The following is a 21,816-nucleotide window of genomic DNA, read 5'->3' as shown; positions in this document are numbered from 1 at the left end:
TTCAAAGTGTACATCCTTTGACCCTTTCTTGAATTAATGCGAGCTGGTATTAATACATTACCGAACTCTTTTTGCAAAACTTGCAGCGTGTATTTCTTGATGCAGTGATTGAGTAAGTCATAATTCGTGTGCGGGTGCAGAAGCGCAAGCGCAAGCGTGAAAAGATGAGAGAAAAGCCACCCCACCCCACCGCGGACAACCTCATTGTCCCAAATTAAGCTTGAATTTGTGAGACAAAATTAATCATCCATGTTAAGGTTTGTGACCCCAAGGATATTCTGCTCGAGCAGGAAGGAGTTCCCTCTCAATCTTATAATCGTCATGATCTGTTTGAACAACACAAATTACATGTTAGTCATATGTACAATGCTTAGCTAGTAATTTAATGCCCTGACATGAAATTAATTTTTTTATCTGTAAAAACATTTATTAACTCAAAATACAAATTAAAGTACAAAGCATCAAGGCTACAGAGGCACAACCAAAGAGGAAATTTTGTGTAAGATGAACCCAGTGGCCTCCAAGATTTTACATTTTACTGGGTATTAATCTTCTCCTTTTGATAACCTCTACCTACTACATGTCACCACTGAAGAAGACATTTTCAAACCGGGAAATTTGGTAAACTAGATCCAAAGGCTGTCAATCAAAGGTAGATTTTCCAAACAAAATCCAAAGGCTGTCATATGCCCATCTCATGTTTGAAAAGATGAGAGAAAAGCCACCCCGCCCCGCCCCACGTCTCTCTTCTTAATGATATGTAGTCTCACATGACTAGGGAGTGGAATTGGCAATCACTAAATAACATTTAGTTGGGTACAATAACAATCACTTACTTGTATTGAACTCTAAAATCCAATTTCTAGTCCAAGGAACGTGATCCTTCAGGATCTTCTAATAGCTAAGGCAATAAATCTAGACTAGACTACATGAACACACTAGAGCAACAAAGTCAAGACATGTACACAAGTATAAAAAAATACGACATATAGCTAAATACCTGAATGTCAAAGAAAGCAATAGAAGCTGCAGAATTTAACCTTCATATGCTTCTGTACATACAAATATCAGTAATATTCAACTACCATCCTAACGAAATTTGAAGTACTTATGTCTCCTTAACCCAATGGCAGCTATCCTTCTTTTTAGTCTCACATTCAAACTATAAACTTGCGACGTAACGCAAGTGGTTGCCTGCTTGTTTCAAATTCATCCAGTCTTGGGTTCAACTCTTCAAACTCCGACTAACAAACAAACATTTTTTGCCTTTCCTCCAGAAGGAAAAAAAAAAAAAAAAAACCCCCATGATCTAGCATTATCCAAGGCACTGGAAACTTTCAAATTTACCTACCGCTAGTGAGTATTGAATCTGTGCTAGATATTGAGGGAGCAGAAGACTTCACAATGGATGACGTAAATGACATGACAAATTCATATGGGGGGCTTCATTACCAAGACCTATTGGTACAATACTTCTGCTGTCACGAATTATCTCCGGCAACAGGACATCTCCATCAAGGTATTGAATCACTTTCCGCATGCTAGGTCTTGTCACTGCAACGGACTTTGAGCAAAGCAGGCCTACTTTCAAAACCAACTCCATTTCCTCCTCCAAATAATCTCCTCCCAATCTAGGATCACTTGTCTCGAGAATCGCTCCCTCTTTCCATTTCTTGAAAACCCAATCAACCAAAACTACCGCATCAGGCGACTGTTGTAACTGTATGGGCTCCCTTCCGCAAGTTAAATGAAGACTACTTGAGGAACAAACCAGGATCATCTCCGTTTCATAGATGGATTATGGATCACTTTGTGAGAAATCATGCTCGTGTTGGATTTTTTAAGCCTCATTTAGTTTGGTCTGTCACTTTGCAAACTATGACGGGGTTTGACGGTAGGGGCTCTCATCGTGTCAAAATCGAGATGAACATAACCCGTAAAATGCGCAAAATGGAATTTGGTAGTAAAGCGGTAGTACGGGTTTCGATCCACAGGAGCAAGAATTAATTCAACTCTAGAAATTGATTTCTAAATTAATTGAAGAATAAAGACATGCTGATTTCAATTATTATAACTGAATTTACTTAAAAGTGGGTCAAGATTTTTAAAGCAAGTGAAAAGAAATTCATGTGGATGGTTTAGTTCGCCGTTTGAAATAGGGATTACTGATTTTGACTTGGGAGTTCAGTGTTTGCTTCTTTGGGGAATTATTCAGACAAATGAGGACCAGCTCCCTTCTATCTTTTTCCATTTTCCCTGGAAGATAGGTAGTCTTTTTTTTTTTTCCTGCTTCGACTGCCCTTTGGAGACTTATGTAAAAAATTTATTTTATTTTTCTTTGTTTTTTCTCCCCAGGAGAGCCCCCTTTCTCGCCTTGAGAAGTTTTTGGGTGCAAATAAGGTATGGGATACGTGGTGCCCGACGCACATTCAAGCCATTCAAACGTGTTTTGAATGGCCAGGATTTGAGAGAGAGAAAGAGGAGAGAGAGTGTTTGGCTGAGAAGGAGAGAGGGTGTTTGAGTCCGGGCTGTCCAAAACACGTTTGGACGGCTCGAAGGTGTTGCACTGGTACCACGTGGTACCCGATTTGCAACCAAAAATTTCTCAAAAGTATCTGATGTAAGATACCTTTTGAAATCTAAATCATTAAAAGCACTTGTAGATGGCTCGGATCGTGCACCATACCTCTATAGTGCATTCATGCACTACAAGGTCTCCTGTTCGTAGAATCTTTGTGCCACAGAAGGCCCGAAAGGGAATCACTACGTCAAAAAAAATACACGCTGCAGTCATACCGAAACAGAAAGAGTTCTGTACTTGTATTAACAGTCAGTCCCACATTACTAGCTCGCATTAGTTGAAGAAAGGATCAAAGGATGTACACTTTGAAGTCGTGAGATCTAATAGACCAGAAACACTACCAGTACTTCTCTGTACGACAAAACATTGAAGACGTAATGCAAGTAGTTGTAAAGGAAACACGAACTAAAAAGAAAGCCGAGATGATTAACTTCCAGCTTAGTGATGAAACATCATCATTTGTTAATCAAAACATGGGTCAAGAATATATTTCCTGACTTGCTGCTATTTGCAAAGACCAGAAACAATACAACAGTACTCAAAGAAAGCTATAAAAGCTGCAGAATTTGACATTCATATGCTTCTGTATATACAAATATCAGTAATATTCAACTATCTTCCTAACCGAAATTTGAAGTACGTATGTCTCCTTCACCCAATAGCAGCAATCCTTCTTTTAAGTCTCAAACATTCAAACTATGAACTTGCGAGCTAGTCAAAGTGGTTGCATGCTTGTTCCAAATTCATGTAGTCTTAGGTTCAATTCTTCTAACTCCCGTTAACAAACTAACATTTCTTGCATTTCCTCCACACACACACACACAAAAATAATTTTAAAAAACCATGTTCGAGCATTATCCAAGGCACTGGAAACTTTCAAATTTACCGTCCGCTATTGAGTATCGACTCTGTGCTAGATATGGAGGGAACAGAAGACTTCACAATGGATGACGGAAATGACATGACAAATTCAGAAGATGCTTCATTACCAAGACCTATTGTACCCATACTTGTGCTATCATGAACTATCTCCGGCAACAGGACATCTCCATCAAGGTATTGCATCACTTGCCGCATGCTAGGTCTTATCGCTGCATTAGACTTTGAGCAAAGCAGACCTACTTTCAAAACCAACTCTATTTCCTCCTCCATATAATCTCCTCCCAATCTAGGATCACTTGTCTCAAGAATCGCTCCCTCTTTCCATTTCTCGAAAACCCAATCAACCAAAACCACCGCGTCAGGAGACTGTTGTAGCTGTATGGGCCTCCTTCCGCAAGTTACTTCGAGTATGAATGCACCGAAAGAGAACACATCAGTGCTTGTGGTTGCCTTTCCGGTTCTACAAAGCTCTGGTGCAAGGTACCCAATTGTCCCCACCAAATGGGTAGTTTCGAGGTTTGCTCCATGATCGTATAATCTAGCAAGTCCGAAATCCCCTAGCCTTCCGTTTAGATCAGAGTCCAATAGAACATTACTAGCCTTCACGTCTCTGTGAAGAACAACTTGGTCCCATTCTTCATGCAGATACAGAAGGGCGGATGCTACTCCTCTGATGATACAATAACGTTGTGCCCAGTTGAGGATTGGTTTTTCATTGCTAAATAGGAACTTGTCAAGGCTTCCATTGGGCATATAATCATAGACCAAGAGCAGCTCTCCCTTCCGCCGGCTATAGCCAAGGAGCTGCACCAAGTTCCTGTGCCTTAGCCTTCCCATGCTAGCAATTTCAGCCACAAACTCCCTCATCCCTTGTTTTGAATCATGGGAGATTTTCTTGACAGCAACTTGTTCCTTCGAAGAGGGAAGTACTCCTCTGTAAACCTTGCCGAAACCTCCTGCTCCGAGAAGCTCTTTGTCTATGAAACCTCTGGTAGCTTTGAAGAGATCCTTATAGGAAAACCTACGAGGGCCATATTCCCTTTCCCAATCTTCACGTATTTCTTCATACTTTTTCCTCCTCAACACGTAAAATATCCCTGCAATTGTGATAGTCAACTCAATGACTCCTATTGTCACTGACAATGTAATTACTAGACCTATAATTTCTAGACTGGGTTTTCTTTGATGAGGAAGTGAAGGAAGCTTTGAAATTTCGAGGTCTTGTGCTTTCCCACTTTTATTGAAGCTCCAACCAAGAATATAGTGGTTCCCTGTAACTAATCCCGTAGACGCGGAGAAACCAACATACATGGAATCCAACAAAATTGAAGAAAAATTGATGTGTGTTGACAGAAGAGACTGATCTGGTTTGGGGCTTGTAATAGGAGCTAGTGTTACATTGAGTACATTCTCAAACCCATCATACTCTATCCAAACGTGCATTGGACTCCCACTTACAAGCTGCATGCTCCTATTTATTCGTTCCCTATTGGAGTAATACGTGACCGTAGCAGATACATTTGATACTAAGCTGTTAATATCAATTCCAACATGGTTATCATTTGTGTCATTGAATTCAGAATTTGCAAGGGTATCGAGATCAATTGCCAATAGATGGTTGGAAGGGAGCCCATTTTTAGAAGAATTGAGGAGCCCAAAATACTGGCTTCCTACGGCTTGGGTGAAGTTCATAGATGGTGAGATGGCAAAGGCCATTCCACAACAACAAATATTTGTTACCTCTGGAACATTGGCAAACACAAAATGGGTGGAAAATGAAAGAGCTTGCGGTAATGTGGACGAAGATGTATCAAATCCTATAGGATGCTGGTAGAAAGCACGACCGATTTGATGCTTTGAAAAATTTGTTAGCTGCAAAAGACCATTGGAATGGATTTTCGCAACCCCTTCAAGGCTAATATTGGCTCCTTTGAAGCCTTTGTACACGAACTCATTTTCATCTACAGCCATGGCTAGGGGATTCAAGCAAGCATATAAAAGTATCAGAAAATAAACTGATACCGGTGTGGAAGTCATTTACCAATTTCAGGAAGAGCTTCTTGCTTGCTGCAATGGATGGTTAGTTCTTGGTTTGGAGATAGATTCGTCTTTGTTATTAAACATAAGGGTCTCCTTCCAAGGGTAAAACGGGGATTTGGGGAGTCAACACCGTTGCATAGAGGGCAGCATGTCATCAAAAGAAACCTAAGTTTGTGACTGAACGATTATAACTTCATGTGACTCCAATGTAACAGTCACCATGTCATTCTCCTCACGGTTATACTTTGATAGAGAATGGAAGACCACACAAACAAACCATAAGTTAAATGAAGACTACTTAAGGAACAAACCAGGATAATCTCCATTTCATAGATGGATTAAGGACCACTTTGTGAGCAAAGATGCTCGTGTTGGATTTGTGAAGCCTCGTTCAGTTCGGTTGTCACTTTGCAAACTATGACGGCATTTGACGGCAGGGGCTCTCATCATGTCAAGAATCAATTCAACTCTAGAAATTGATTCCTAAATTAATTGAAGAATAAAGATTTGCTGATTTCAATTATAACTGAATTTACTTAAAAGTGAGTTAAGATTTTTTTTAGCAATTGAAAAGAAATTCACGTGGATGGTTTAGTTCGCCGTTTGAAATGGGAAATACTGATTTTGACTTGGGAGTTCAGTGTTTGCTTCTTTGGGGAATTATTCAGAAAATGAGAAACAGCTCCCTTCTGTCTTTTTCCATTTTCCCTGAAAGATAGTTAGTCTTTTTTTCCTGCTTGGACTGCCCTTTGGAGACTTATGGTAGAATTTTATTATTTTTTCTTTGCTTTTTTCTCCCCAGGAGAGCCCAGCTTCTAGCCTTTCTTTGGTTTTGATGGTCTAAGTGTCCAGGCCAGTTTACACTTACCCCAACTAATCCCCTATCCGATCTAGTCAAAGCCAGGTCATTCCCACTGTGATTAGAAAATTCACAAAAAAATATTTTTTTCGGCCTGACTTGACGAAACTAACCCTTGGTGCTCCCTTTTGTTGCCTTCTATGTATGCAATTTATATGGTGTATCAAGGACCACTGTCTCACCACATGATGCATTTTATAGGTCGAAGAATGGAAGTTGTAAATTTTGACACTCCGGGCATCTTGTCCACAGTGCAGTACCCCTGATCTGGGGTGATAGTCTAGTTGGTCAAGGCTTACTCCGTTGGGTTTGCGTGAGGTAGGAGGAACCAAGTTTGAGTTGTGCCAGCGGCATCCCTCGAATTTGATCCTTCTCTTTTGTCTGGCTTTGGCCTGTTAGCCCTTGGTGGAGCGGTAGTTGCTATGGCTCTTTGGTCTCTCTCGGGATCCGCCACAGGTTTGGAGTCCCTATGGTCACATTCAGAAGAGGGTGCCCGGTCGCCTCCTCCTCCACCCTTTTTAGCTTAGCAAAAAAAAAAAAAAAAAGAAACTACTCAACAGTGAATAGACCAAATTAATCTGGTGGGTCGAATGTGAAATGCATGTTCCAATAATAAGACACTAGAGGCTGGGGCACACGCGATGCGTATGCAAGTTGGATTTTCACAACATTTGTGAAAATTTGATCAAACAATAAGTGGGAAGTATTTTTACAAAAATATTGTGAAAATCCGACTTGCACACGCATCGCGTGTGTCCCGGCCTCTAGTATTTGTTATTAGCAAATATGCACGTTAGGTAGAAGGCATCATTCCAAAGTAAGAACAAGTTCAATAATTTAAAGATTGTACACTGATGTTTTGCCTTCATTAAACAACGGTTTTGCCTTAATTATCATGTCTTGTAATTAGCTTTTATTATTATGCACAGGCGAAACTAACATAATCTATCAACATAACTAAAAAAAAAACATACATAATGGTAGCAATAAATATGGAAAAAAAAAAATCCAAACTGAACAGTAACAAAAAAAGAAACAACTCTTGGTACGATAATGCTAAATTTTGAAAATGAGTTATGATAACAGTCTCATACTCTGATACTCATATCTAAACTATTAAAGCACGATGAACTCCTAGAACAAAATAAATGAACTCCTAAAACAAAATAAATTGACAAATTCAAATAATTGGATACATGCAACTCCAAATGTTGTGGAGCTATAGTTCATCAAATTCCAATCTTCGCTTCGCTACCTGCAAAAGGAACACATGAGAACATTTAATCATTTGTTAGTGTATGATTTGTATTGAAGTAAAAATTAACTGAATGGGTAACAAACAATTTTTTCTTTAAAAAAAATATATTATTACCGTTTGTCGGGGTTTTTTTCCCTACTTCTCCTCTTGTTTTGTAAATTGTTGCTCCACTTCGTCCAAAGCTTCCGAACATATGATATCAGTCTTGATCTCCTCAAGCATAGCTCCCAATGCTCTCATATCCATGAAATTTAGTTTCAAGTTTTTGAAGATTGTTGCTTTATAGGCCATGTGGGCGGAAGGTTATTAACTATAGCCTAAACCAAATTCTTAATGTTTGGCTTGCAGCCTTTTTTCCTTAGACTATGAAATTGATTTTCTTTATTTAGAATGTGCGCTCTCACAATTGAGTTTGGCATCATTGGCCCTTGCTCAAACTCCATCCACAAATAGTGGACATTATGCTCGTCTTCCATCAAAGCATTCATCAAATGTGTAGCATTTTCTATAACATGTCTTTGAAATATTGGTCGCTTCACATGCATTCAGCTTGGTGATAGAAGGCCTACTATTTTTCCTATAGGTATTGTTCACTTATATTTTCTCCAACATTTTGCAAGGCTCGACATGCCTCTATTTTCGTCGAACACAATTTTCAACTGGTAAGCCCTCCCTCTGACATTTAGATTCAAAATCGTATACTGCATTCAACATATCTAAGTGATCATCACGACGCAAACATGGAGGAGGCCTCATGAAAACCTGCATAAAATGTTATATATACAATCATTTGAACCTAAAAGTTCTCAAGCAAAACAATTTACGACCTATGTAAGTTTCAAAACTTATTTAGAATCTCTGTAGGGGTAAAAAAGAAGGTGTTCATAATCACATACTAGTTCAGGCTCTCCATAAATAGTATCTTTCATCTCAAGATTTAAAAAAAAAGAATAACACCAACTTGCATGCGTATATAACAAATTATCTTTAAAATGTGGAAGGGAAAGAAAATAGAAGTTATAAGCAACATATTTTGTTTTTTTTTTTTCCATTGAAACCACTTGGCTGCTCGTTTTCCTTGCCCTTTGTGGTTGCTCTTTGTCTTTGTTGTGCTCCTCCTTTATATATTAGAATAGATAAAGATGTTTCCAATTCCACGACAATTGCCATGGTACTGAAAATGTTGAGGAGCTTATTTAGGTCTTGAAGACTTTCCAAGAGAAAGGTCACGTACCAAAAATTTACAAATTTTCGCCAACAAATTCAGCTTATTTTTTAAAAGGTAAATTTTACAAATGGTCCTTCTAGTTTGCATAAATTTTTATTTTCGTCCCTCTAGTATCAATTGTATCACTTTTAGCCCTATTGTTTGCATTTTGTCTCAATTTTGTCCCTCTCACTAACGGCGTTAATGAAACAAACGAAATTGGAGGACAAAATTGTCATTTCTCCTCAAAGAGGGACTAAATTGAGATTTCATGCAAACTAGAGGGACTATTTCTATAATTTTATTTTTTTACTTTTGTTTTTGTAAATAAATTTAAAATGCATCATATGTAATATATTTGTCATCTCATTTTATATTGAATAATCAAAATATGTTGAAATTTTTTAAAGTTTGTATTATATATATATATATATATATATATATATATATCACAAAAAATATGAGAAAATTTGTATTATATATATATATATATATATATATATATATATATATATATATATATATCACAAAAAATATGAGAAAATTTGAAAAGCAACCCCTATGTTAAATGTCTTGGTATTGTATTTTTTTTTTCAATTGAATTTTCACTCTCGTTATTTTCGTTGTCACATGATTAAAAAGAAAAAGTTGTTCAGTAGTATTTAGAAATCTTGTAATTGTGTTTAACTATGGAATATTAAGAGATCAAATACATTAAAATATGGGTATAAGTGTATTTATTTTGGGACTTACTCATAAGATCACTCATATAACAAATAAACACGAATTTTGAACATTTTTTTATCGGGTGAAAAAATAAGGAGATTATAAGAACATGATACAAAGACATTAGTTAAAGGGTTGATTTGTGCATTTTCCAATATTTTTGTAATGTGTAATGAAATATAAAAAATTTCAATATAGTTTGACTACCCAATAAAAATAATTTAGTTGTCAAATACATTACTTATGGTCTTTTTTATTTTATTTGCAAAATACGAAAGTAAAATGTAAAATTTTAAAAATAGTCCCTTTGGTTTAGATAAAATCTCAATTTAGTCCCTCTATGAGAGAAAATGACAATTTTGCCCTTCAATTCTATTTGTTTCATTGACGGCGTTAGGGAGAGGGACGAAATTGAGATGGAATGAAAACTATAGGGTTAAAATTGATACAATTAATATTAGAGGGACAAAAATGAGAACTCGTGCAAAATAGAGGGACCATTTATAAAAATTTCCCTTTTTTAAATAAACCCGGAAAGTAAGATATTTGGACCGAATGAAAGTTTTTCTTTAATTTGGTGCAAAGAAATTGAGAAATCCACGGAAGTATTTTATTTTATCCTCCAAAAATTTGACGTCTTTTTTGAGGGGACACTAATTAAAACATAAGAGATGAGTGGGGAGTGATTTATCAATGTACTATTTAATCTTGGGGAGTGATTTTGTCACTCCCCTTTTTGTTGTTGTCACTCCCATTTGTGTTTATATAAGATGATTTATTTTGTGAGAGAAGGGAAGCGGCATTAACAAAAAGGGGAATGGCAAAATCAATTCCCTTAATCTTTTGCATGAAAATCGTATTAAAGAGAAAGTTTGAATGTGAGGTCAAGTTTGAAAGATTTTTTTGGGTTATTAAGTGGAAAACAAATAGAGGGAGATAGAATATTTGGGGCCGAGATGGATTTTTGTGAGACTTACCATTTATTTTGTGAGAATGTACCATGTGTCTTACACGTGTACTTAGCATATATTGAAGATATACAGGTTCTCCACTTGGATGAATTGTCAAGCAAAAACCGTAACTACATCCATCCCTATGAAGCATACGACAATCCTCTCATCTGGTTCAATCGGCCGGGATGGACCGCTTGTCTCTTTCACCATAACATTATTCCACAAGAAGAGCGGTACCCATACTATAAGAAGAGCGGTACCCATACTATATGGTAGTACAAAAAAAATTTATTACTTTTAATACAATATTTATCCCTCATCGATGCACTATTTAACCTTTAGGTTGAAAATTGTATAAAAAGAGAGAGTTGAATGTTAGAGGAAGTTTGAAAGATTTTTTTCCAGTTGTTAAGTGGAAAACAATAGAGGAAGAAAAAATATTAGTGGCCGAGGCGGATTTTTGTGGGAGTTTTTAAGTCTTTGTTTAGAAAGGAAGAACAAACGTGCAGTGTGTTACTCACTTACTTAGTAGATAGTATAGATAGATTTCGCCATAAAATTAAAGTGTGGTTGCGATGAAAATGGTAGGAATTGTGGGATTGATAGTAGCACTAATACTGTCCAGTAGAAGTAAACACAAGAATGATTACACCATGACTTAGACTTCAAGCTTATCGATACAAAGAATAGAACCCCTGCACTAAAGGGGTGTAGTGCACGATTCGTACCGTTAAATGTATTTTTAATGGTTTACATTTCAAAAGGTATCTTACATGGATACCTTTTACACACATGGATACTTTTACACACACCATTAAAAGGTATCTGACGTAAGATGCCTTTTGAAATCTAAATCATTTAAAACACTTTTAGATGGCTTGAATCGTGCACCATACCTTTGTCGTGCACCCATGCACTCCAAGGTCTCCAGTTCCTAGAATCTCTGTGATAGAAGGCCAGAAAGGGAATCACTGCATCAAAAAAATACACACCGCAACTTTTTCTCAGATTTCATACCGAAACAGAAAGAGTTCTGTACTTGTATTAACAGTATGTCCCACATTACCAGCTCGCATTAGTTGAAGAACGGATCAAAGGATGTACACTTTGAAGTTGTGAGATCTAGTAGACCAGAAATAGTATGCCAGGAATCACATTCCCCTGCTGAAATACTATCGGGATCAAAACATTGTTGGAAAATAGAATTTAACCAAAGAGAATTTGGTAGGACCCACACGTGAGGTGGGCCGAACAGCCGTGATCAAATCCCATTTAGAGATGAATGAGAAATTTCTCATAATAGGAATTGGAAAACCCAAGGGATGCGCGCGCGCTCGCCGTCGCCGAACATCTAGTTGAGACTTAGGCTGGGGCCGAGACTTAGGATTTGTAGGCCCGGGACCTGTTGTCTATGGTCTAATCTAGATTGGTTTGGAATTGATTGTGCTTTATTGGGTTTGTACCATTCGCGTTTGGATGGTCCAATTCCAAAATCAATTGTGCGTGATTAACATTGGGTTGAATGCCTAGAATAAAACCCATAATTTGATTATGGAATCAATTGTTGGATTAATGGCTGTAGCAGTTTTCTACAGAAATTGAATTCCCCGTATTCAATTTCCTATATTCAATATGAAATATTGAATTGACCCTATTGAATGGGCAGGCTTCCTCTATTGAATTCTTGTATTCAATGAGAAGGCTCTTCCTCTTTTTTATAAAGGAGTTCGGCTCCTTTGTTTCAACACCAAGAAATCCAAAAGTTTTTCCTTCTTCTAGAGAGAGTACAAACACAATTTGGTTCGACGGGCTGTCTGCGGCAGTGCTCCAGTGGCTGAGTGGGAACCGAGTCAATCTTAGGAGACAAACACCGACTCAACCTCCAGTACCGGTGAGGCGGCGAATTTGTTTTAAGGGCACCGTTGTACAAAACAGGTCTCGGTTTGCAAATTCTTGTTCCCTACTTACAGTTTATGTTTCATATTTTGTAATTCCAATTCATGTAATAGGAGTATTCTGTTCAACTGTAAATTTTCAGAAATTAGTAAAACCGATTACTGTTTTTCCGCGCTTGTTTTTCCTACAACCTTAAGACAAATTCCTTGGAAAATCAGTTTCGGCTATTTTGAAAACAGTTTCTGGATTTCCCATTATGAACAGGTTTTGGAAAAAGGAAAACAAATGTTTCCCTGTTCTCGTAACAGGTTTACCGTACTTATACTTACACGGTCTGGGAAATCTCCCACTGGCTTTTATGATCACGAACAGATTTCGGTTTTGAGAAAACATACTGCTCGGAGAAAAGGTTTTTGAGGAGACAAGTTGTAGTGCAAACTTGGTGTAATTCTTGAATTGGCTTTGCATGTTAAACTTTTAATGACATGGATCGGTGGACTTTTGATATGCTATAAAAACCAACTGTTGATACTTCTGTGCTTTTATGGGTATTTAGAGTTGACTGCTCTGCTTGGGTTCCATAGTAGCTGCTAACTTTCCACTAAATGATTCTGTACTCTTAATATGGAAAACTGCTATGATTCCATTGTGGTAGAGTCATGAAAACAGATAGGACTGTTGGAATTCGTATTGATGCGGCACTTAGTGATGCATTAACAGATTACATTAGAAATTGGTTATGCTAAGTAATATGGCTATTTGGACTACCGTCTTATTCTAGGGGCAGTGGATTCCTAGTTCATGATTATGTTTGGTTTATATCTATTCACATGAGTTATGAGGCAGGAAGTATAGCCAGGTTCGGTCTTTTTTATGGGAAAAAAAAAAAAAAACAGTTTAGAGAGTGATTGGTCTCGAACAGTTTACTGTTTTGGGAGGTGGAAAAAAAAAAATTGGAATCCGCTTTTTGCTTAATATGATCGGAATCTGTTTGTTTTAAAATCTAATTGGTTGGGGAAAAAAAAAAAACAGATTTGGTTTTATGCCATACTGGTGTTGGTTAACAGTTTTGCTATTGGGTTGACAATTACTGTTGCATCTTTATATTAAGATCCGGCTGCTAAGTTGTGTTTGATCTTAATTTTAGTGATCGGAAAACAACATGTAGTTTAAGTGTTATAATTGTTAATTTTAGTGATCGGCGTTTGCTCGGAGCAAAAGGAGAAGTCGTGTGGGTTCGGCCTCGATCAGTCGTGCGCGACTGGGCCTCGAATCAGTTTTGTGATAAACTGTTGGGCTATGACCTCGGTTAGTCATGCGCTACTCAATCTTGGATTGGCTTTGTCGTAAAATTGTTTGGCTTCGGTCTCGATCAGTCGTGCGTGACTCGACCACAAATTATTGATAAATTGTTCAGCCTTAGCCATGGTTAGTTGTGTGCAACTCGGCCTAGGATCACAGATCGTTCGGCCTCTGGAGTGGTCTACTTGGCTTCAGCCTTGACACTGCTCGGCCTCGGATCATGGATCGTTCAGCCTCTGGAGTAGTCTACTTGGCTTTGGCCTTGACACTGCTCGGCCTCGGTCTTGTGTTTGATCTGCTAGGTGTAGACATTTTCTGTACTCGGCTCCGTTGGGCCAAGTGTTTTCAAAAATATGTCTAAATAAGGGAATACTTGTGTTCGTATTTTCCTAAATGGTTTGACCGTAACTATTTGGTGCGCCGACAATGGTTCCTGCGGGAACAAGTTCCTCTCATTTAAGGAATGGGCAGGATAGGCAAGTGATTGCCTTGTGAGTAGGGTTATAAACGAATCGAGCAGCTCACGAGCTCGGCTCGGCTCGGCTCGTTTGCTAAACGAACCAAGCTCGAGCGTGAATTTTCTGCTCGTTTACTAAACGAGTCGAGTAGAGCTCGGCTCGTTAAGGGAGGCTCGACTCGATTAAATAGGCTCGTTTAGTAAATGACTAAGTTTGGCTCGTTAAGGCTCGAGCTCAAGTTTTTGGCTCGTTTAGTAACGAGCCGAGCTCGAGCTTGCCGAAGCTCGGCTCGTTTACACCCCTGCTTATGAGGGTCCAAGTGATAGAGACTTCTTATCAATGAGTTGAAAGAAGTACTGAACTATTGGATTTAATCCACACTGAGGTGTGTGATTTACAGTTACCTTCGAATGTGGGGGCGTCTCATAAAGGTAGCTATACCTTCACCTAAAAAGGAGAAGATAGGGCCGAGGACTGTTGATTGTGTGTTTATTGGTTAAGCACATAACAGTACTACCTATCGATTTCTTGTGTATGAATCTGTGATACTGGATATTCACAAGCACCATCATGGAATCTAGGAATAGGACGTTCTTTGAACACACATTTCCATAAAGATCTATAGAAGAGTCGAGTTACGTTAAGTGAACTTTGCAGATTGCATGTGAAAGCAGTCAAGACCAAGAGAAAGAATGTGATGTTGAGCCAAGACAAAGCAAACGGGCTAAAACATCAGCATCCTTTGGTCCAGAATTCCTAACGTATCTGTTAGAAAGTGAGCCTTAGACATTCAAGGAAGCTGTGAGCTCTCTTGATGGTCTTTTGTGGAAAGAAGCTATTAAAAGTGAAATTGATTTCATTCTGCAAAATCATACATAGGAACTTGTGGATATTCCTCCAAGCAGTAGTGCTTTTGGGCTACAAGTGGATCTTCAAGAGGAAGATGAAGGCAAATAGATCAATAGATAAGTATAAAGCTAGGCTTGTCATTAAAGGATATAGACAAGGCCTAGACTATTTTGATACTTATTCTCCTGTCACTAGGATTACATCCATTTTGAATGATAATCGCAATAACGGCTTTGCGAAATTTTGAGATACATCAAATGGATGTGAAGACAACTTTCCTAAATGGCAATTTAGATGAGGAAATCTATATGGAACAATCCGAGGGCTTTTTCACGCCAGGTCAAGAAAGGAAAGTGTGCAGACTTGTTAGATCTTTGTAAGGTCTAAAACAAGCACCCAAACAATGGCATGAGAAATTTGACAATGTTATGATGTCAAGTGGTTTCACGATCAACGAGTGTGACAAATGTGTATATGTCAGAAACACAGATGAAGGGTACGTCATCTTGTGTCGCTAGGTTGATGACATGCTCATTGTTGGTAGTAACGATAAGATTATCAAACCTACCAAGAAGATGTTGAACTCGAAGTTTGACATGAAAAATATGGGCCTTGCAGATGTAATACTAGGTGTTAAAATCTCTAGAACATCTGATGAATTTGCACTGTCTCATCTCATTATATTGATAAGATTCTTGAGAAGTTCAGCAAGTCTGATAGCAAGGAGTACTCATGTGGATGTAAATCTCCACTTATTCAAGAATGTGGGGGAAGGAGAATCCCAATTTGAGTATTCTTAGATAATTGGGAGTCAAATGTACCTAATGAGTTGTACAAGGCCCAACATAGCCTATTCAGTTAGCAGACTGAGTAGATACACGAGTAATCTAGGGGATGACCACTGGAAGGCGATAGTGAGAGTACTACGCTATTTTAGCAAACTCGTGATTTGGGACTACACTACCTGGAAAACTTCAAAACATACATGTATTACACGGTCTATGATAGAATATGAATTCATTGCTTTAGATAAGGCAACTAAAGAAGCAGAATAGCTATGCCAGTTTCTAGAAGATGTTCCAAAATGGTTGAAACCTGTGCCAGCAATTTACGTTTATTACGATAGTCAATTAGCAATTAGAAGGGCAGAGTGTAATATGTATAATGGTAAGTCTAGGCATATGTCGTAGAAATAATACCATTAGACAACTGCTCTCAATTGTGGTTGTTACTATTGACTATGTGAAGTCAAAGGACAATATTGCAGATCCGCTAACAAATGGTTAAACAAAGAGCTAGTTAAGAAAGCATCGAAGGGAATGGGGCTAAAGTCTACTACGCTCGTGTTACTGTGAAGAAAACCCAGCCTAGATGACTGAAGATCCCAAGATCTAGGTTCAATGGGACAACCTACTTGCGAGAAACGGAAAACGATCACTGTGGAGACATGCTCTCCTGCTCATTCCTATGGTGCGAAACAGTGATACCTGTAAAATGAAAATAGGTTAAGCGTTGCTTTTAATGACTCTTATGCGCTGGAATGCCAAGCAGGGTATAGCAAGATACCCTTTAGGATAAGATCACCGATGTGAGTATGAAGTGGGGCTGCTTCTTTGAGAATTTAGAAAGGCAAAATTCTCAAGAAAATACTTGAAGAACCAGGAAGGGGTGTCATGGCCAAAACGAACCCAACAGTGAGAACTAAACTGTAGAGACCCGTAATTTCATCATTTAATTTTTGGTATTTATAATGCAATTGGTCTATAAAATATATATATATATATATATATATATATATATACACACACACACACACACACACACAGTCGGGTTCCGGTGAGGGATCCCGCATTTTTTTAAAATGCGGGACTCCCCTTCCCGATTGAATTTCGATGATTCGAGCCGCTCAAAGTGATCAGAACGTGATTTTAAGGGTCCCCGGGAGAAATCAACAAAAAAAATGACCGGGAAGGGCTTCATCCGAGCAGTTTTCATTGAACGGTTCAAAAAAAACTGCTCCGATAAAGCCCTTCCTGGTCATTTTTTTCGCTGATTTCTCGCGGGGACCCTTAAAATCACATTCTGCACACATTGAACGGTTCGGATTTTCAAAATTTGATCGGGAAATGAAAGTCTCACATTTTAACAAAGTGAGGGATCCCTCACTTGATAATTTGTGTATATATATATATATATATATATATGAATTTAAGTTTTGAACAAAATGTTGTTGTTAATGTGTGAGGGTGTATGAGTTGAGAGTTATAATGTGATGTTTGTTGAATAGAGGGGTGTTAGTGCATTAGGGCTATATGTATCAACACACACCAAGAGAACACTTCACTTTCCCCTTTTCTTTTTTTAACGCAAGCTCTCTCGCTCCTCTCCCTTTCTCTCGGTCTCCTCTCTCTCACTCCCTCAACCAAATTCTTGCTACTCCACCATCAATCCTTGAAAACCCACGCACATCTTCATCCTCGGCCCTCGGATCGCGCGTGGGAAGAGCTCGGTGGAGGCATATTTCGGATTTGGAGGCTAGGGTTTGGTTTGAGCTCAAAGCTTCGTCTTGATACTTGAGGTAGGGATCTCCAGCCTTCTTTATATGTGTTAAGTGTTGGTTTGATGTGCAAGGATTAAGTTTGATCATCTATTTTGAGTCTTGAATAAATCTAGTGTATGCTGAAAATTTCGTGGGTTCTGGTAATCTGTCTTTTTGGGGCCCTTCTGCTAGGAATCAATTTTTCGTGTCTTCATAACTATTAAAGTTCGTTTCAATACGAAGATTTCGGTACCAAGATCATGGGAAACCTATAATCACACAATTAGTTATGATTTTTTTGAATACTGGCTGGTTGTTGAATGGGCGAATCTGTGCGTGGCTGTCTTCTTTTAACTTTCTGGGCATGATGAACACTTTGGGTGGCTTTGGGTCTTTTACAGGAGCTGCATATTTAAGTTAATAAGGGATTGGCGTTGGAATCAAGTAATTTGGTTAAGTATACAATTTTTGGTGAATTTCTAAAGCAGGGATGGTTGACTGGGGCGAAAATGGTTGCGAATCGGTTTTTCTTTTGATTGTTGGGTTAACCTCCTCTCGTTTCTGAACCTGGGATTTTAACTGAGTGTAGGGCTTGTAGTGGTGCAACTTTTGGTGTTGGTTTCAATATTTTTGGGTTTAAGATGAAAAGAGTTATGATTTTTCAATCAATTTTACTTATTCCCGCGTAGAATCTGACAGCACCGACGGACTTTGGTATAATGGCCATAACTCCTAGCTCGGGACTCGAAATGACTCACTGTTTGTTTTGTTAGAAACTAGACACATAGAGCTTTCCAACGATACATCCCATGCATCATGGGTATGTCCGAGCGATAACAGATTGGCATCCAAAGTTGACCTAAATTCTGCCTTTGCACCAGTTTTTACTGTTATGTTGAAGCTATAATCGCAAGGCCGTAGTTAGGTTACCCGAACTCTGTTTTTGATGTATGACCTTTGGATTCAAAGAAGAAGTCTACTTTTCAATGGTTTAAGTGTCGCCCTGGAATTCATGTTGTTTAATTGGATATGGTCAAATGTAAATGATTAATTTTGCCAGTTTGATATGTGGGGATAGGATGAGTTGATCTAGGTGACTAAGTGTTGGTTAAAGAGAACTGGTAAGTATAAAAGTTGATGTTATCATTTGAGATATGATGATGTGGTAGGATATATGGATTTCAAGGAAAGGTGTGGGAATAAAATGGAATATGAGTAGTGAAATAAATGGTCTGCTTAGGTTTGATTGTTTTGACTTACTTCCATGAGATTGAGATCTTATAGGATTGATTGACATGTTGGGGTACGTATTGACTAATGATTAGTTTGTTAATGAAATAGAAAATGAGAAGTGCTATGTAGATAAGTATATTGAAACAAGAATACGTGAGAACTTGTGGTGTATAAGGGATATACAATATTGGTGTATGGATATGCGAGAAAATGATCTGATTTTGATGTTAATCGGTACTCAGAGAAAAATGAACAAATTTTCCTCTTTATGGGTTGTATCCATGGGTTGGTTTATTATGTGTCTTTGCTATGTGTGGGAAGTGGAGAAATGTTGGATAATGAAATTACTTGCTCAATGAGAATATGTGACATCATATGAGTGGCATGGTGGATAATTGAATGGTAACAAGAAAGTCACGGATCCACTAAAAGGTGAGATGCCGGAATGAATATTGGGCGCACGGGGTCCTTAATGCCCGGAAGTGCACAAGAAAGCCACGGATCCACCGAAAGGCAAGATGCCGGAATGAATATTGGGCGCATGGGGTCCTTAATGCCCGGAAGTGCACAATAAAGCCACGGATCTACCAAAAGGTGTGATGCCGAAATGAACATAGGACGCACGGGGTCCTTAATGCCCGGAAATAAAATCGAAACGCGTGACATGGTGAAAACGGAAAATCTTGTTATTATTTATTATCATACTAAGATTGAAAATGTCAGTTTGAGTTGGTAACTTGGAACGTCTAATGTGTCAATACATGTTTTCTTTTATTTTTCCCTTTAGACCACCAAATCATTGTGGCTTGTTCTCCTGATGTGTGATAGGTAGTTTTGTGTGAATGTATAATTGGTACCTCGTGGTGTGATGCATTGTGAGAGTTTCATGTATGGTATTTGCTTGTCAGACTTATAAGGGAAATCTTAATGTGAAGGAGTTTTGCTAGATGTTGAGATTTGAAGTTTGATTTGGGATTGACGGGTGAGTTTCCTTGTTGAGGTGCGGTATTGTTCGACTTGTCATTGCTTACCTTATGTTCTAGCTCTACATGCCTAGTGTGTATATTTTTGGTGAGAGGTTGGTTGGTTGTATGAGAAAAGGAAGTGAAAACATTTTGTTAAAGAACTCAGACTAATCTTTAGATCATTGAAATGGAAATGAAAAAGCAGGGATTGGGTTGGGTAACGCCGTAGCGGTAAGCTGAGATTTTTAAGAATATTGGTGTGTGTGGGGGAGAGTGTTGGTGTTTGAGAAATGGAGTTAAATATTTTCCAGCGTGAGTATGACATTTTGAGCTTCACTTTTGACAAAACAAGTATGCTTTTGGAAAATGTTTTCCCTTGTGATCTGTCTTCACTTCTGCATGTAATTTAGGTATGGATATCTCTACGAGCTAGTGTAGCTCACCCTATCCTTTTAGGTACTCACCATGGCACTTAGCTTGGATTGCATGGAGTGCACATTGAGACGTCTCTTGAGAGCTTCATTGGAATTATTAAGGAGTTGTTTATCATCTAGTCTAATTCATGTTGTGTACTTCACCTGCAATTGAATGTAGTATCTTTTGGTTTGAATATATGTAAAGCTATGTATAAACTCATCTCTTTGATTATTGTGAAGCCCTTTTAATGGAAGACGTTTTGGAGACTTTACGTAAATAAAAAAAAAATTTAGAGAGAATAAGAAGAGACTTTGATTCTTTATTTGGATTGGCATGACAGTTAAGGGTAAATATAGTTTGAGAGGAAGACTTTTGTTGTGGAAAATATATTATTATTTTAGCTGAAAATCGAGGGCGTGACATAAACTGTGTTTGGAGAAGTTCCGTGTGAGGCCTATTGTCTCAGTTTACACAAACGCCAGAACAGTTCAAGACATCATGTTCACTAGTCAGCCAGTAAATCCGATAGGTCTTCACAAGGGAATATTCAAGGCCAAAAGCTACCTATCCTATGCGGGATTTTTCCGTTGTACTCTCTCTCGTGTCAACTTTGTCTTTCAAGTCGGTTTTCGCCAATTATTTCATTCATGCGGGGGATTGTTGGAAAATGGAATTTAACCAAAGAGAATTTGGTAGGACACACACCGCGTGAGGTGGGCCCAACAACGGTGATCAAATTCCATTTAGAGATGAATGAGAAATTGTCTCATTACGGTAATTGGAAAAGCCAAGGGACGCGCGCACTCATTGTCGCCGAACATCTAGATGAGACTTGGGCCAGGGCCGGGACTCAGGATTCGTGGGCCCACGACTTGTGGTTCGAGGTCTGTGGTCTATGGTCTAATCTAGATTGGTTTGGAATTGATTGTGCTTTATTGGGTTTGTACCATTCGCGTTTGGATTATATAAAGGAGTTCGGCTTCTTTGTTTCAACACCAAGAAATCCAAGAGTTTCTCCTCCTTGAAATCCTTCTTTTTCTAGAGAGAGTACAGACATAAGTTGGTTCGACGGGCAGCCAACAGCAGTACTCTGGCGGCTGAGTGGGAACCGAGTCAACCCTGTGAGACAAATACCGACACAACCTCCAGCACCGATGAGGCAGCGAATTTGTCTTAAGGGCACTGTTGTACAAAACAGGTCTTGGTTTGCAAATTCTTGTTCCCTACTTACAGTTTATGTTTATAAAGACTACTTAAGGAACAAACCAGGATCATCTCCGTTTCATAGATGGATTAAGGATCACTTTGTGAGTAATGATTCTTATGTTGGATTTATGAAGCATGATTCATTTTGGTTTGTCACTTTGCAAACTATGACGGGATTTGATGGTAGCGGCTCTCATCGTGTCAAAATCGAGATGAATATAACCCATAAAATTCACAAAATGGAATTTGGTGATAAAGTGGTAGTTCAGGGTTTCGATCCACAAGGACAAGAATTAATTCAACTCTAGAAATTGATTTCTAAATAAATTGAAGAATAAAGATTGGTTGATTTCAATTATAACTAAATTTACTTAAAAGAGAGTTGAGATTTTTTTAGCAAGTGAAAATAAATTTAGGGTATCACATCCACCGCTAACTTTATAAT

General features: G+C 38.3%; 1 protein-coding gene and 1 long non-coding RNA gene across 2 annotated transcripts; one reads left to right on the top strand and one right to left on the bottom strand.

The window, feature by feature from the left end:
• Positions 1-3,224: 3,224 nt before the first annotated feature.
• On the bottom strand, positions 3,225-5,899 carry LOC131316533 (L-type lectin-domain containing receptor kinase SIT2-like). Its single transcript, XM_058345939.1, has one exon. The coding sequence runs from the start codon at positions 5,498-5,500 to the stop codon at positions 3,464-3,466; it is 2,037 nt and encodes a 678-aa protein (XP_058201922.1). The 5' UTR covers positions 5,501-5,899; the 3' UTR covers positions 3,225-3,463.
• An 11,454-nt stretch (positions 5,900-17,353) lies between these two features.
• Positions 17,354-20,420, top strand: LOC131316683 (uncharacterized). Its single transcript, XR_009197228.1, has 2 exons — positions 17,354-17,589; positions 20,205-20,420. It is a non-coding gene; the product is annotated as an uncharacterized LOC131316683 (long non-coding RNA).
• The last annotated feature ends 1,396 nt before the right edge of the window (positions 20,421-21,816 follow it).

Source organism: Rhododendron vialii, chromosome 1a, assembly GCF_030253575.1.
Source record: "Rhododendron vialii isolate Sample 1 chromosome 1a, ASM3025357v1".
NCBI lineage: Eukaryota > Viridiplantae > Streptophyta > Magnoliopsida > Ericales > Ericaceae > Rhododendron > Rhododendron vialii.
This window is presented reverse-complemented; position numbering and strand designations above follow the sequence as displayed.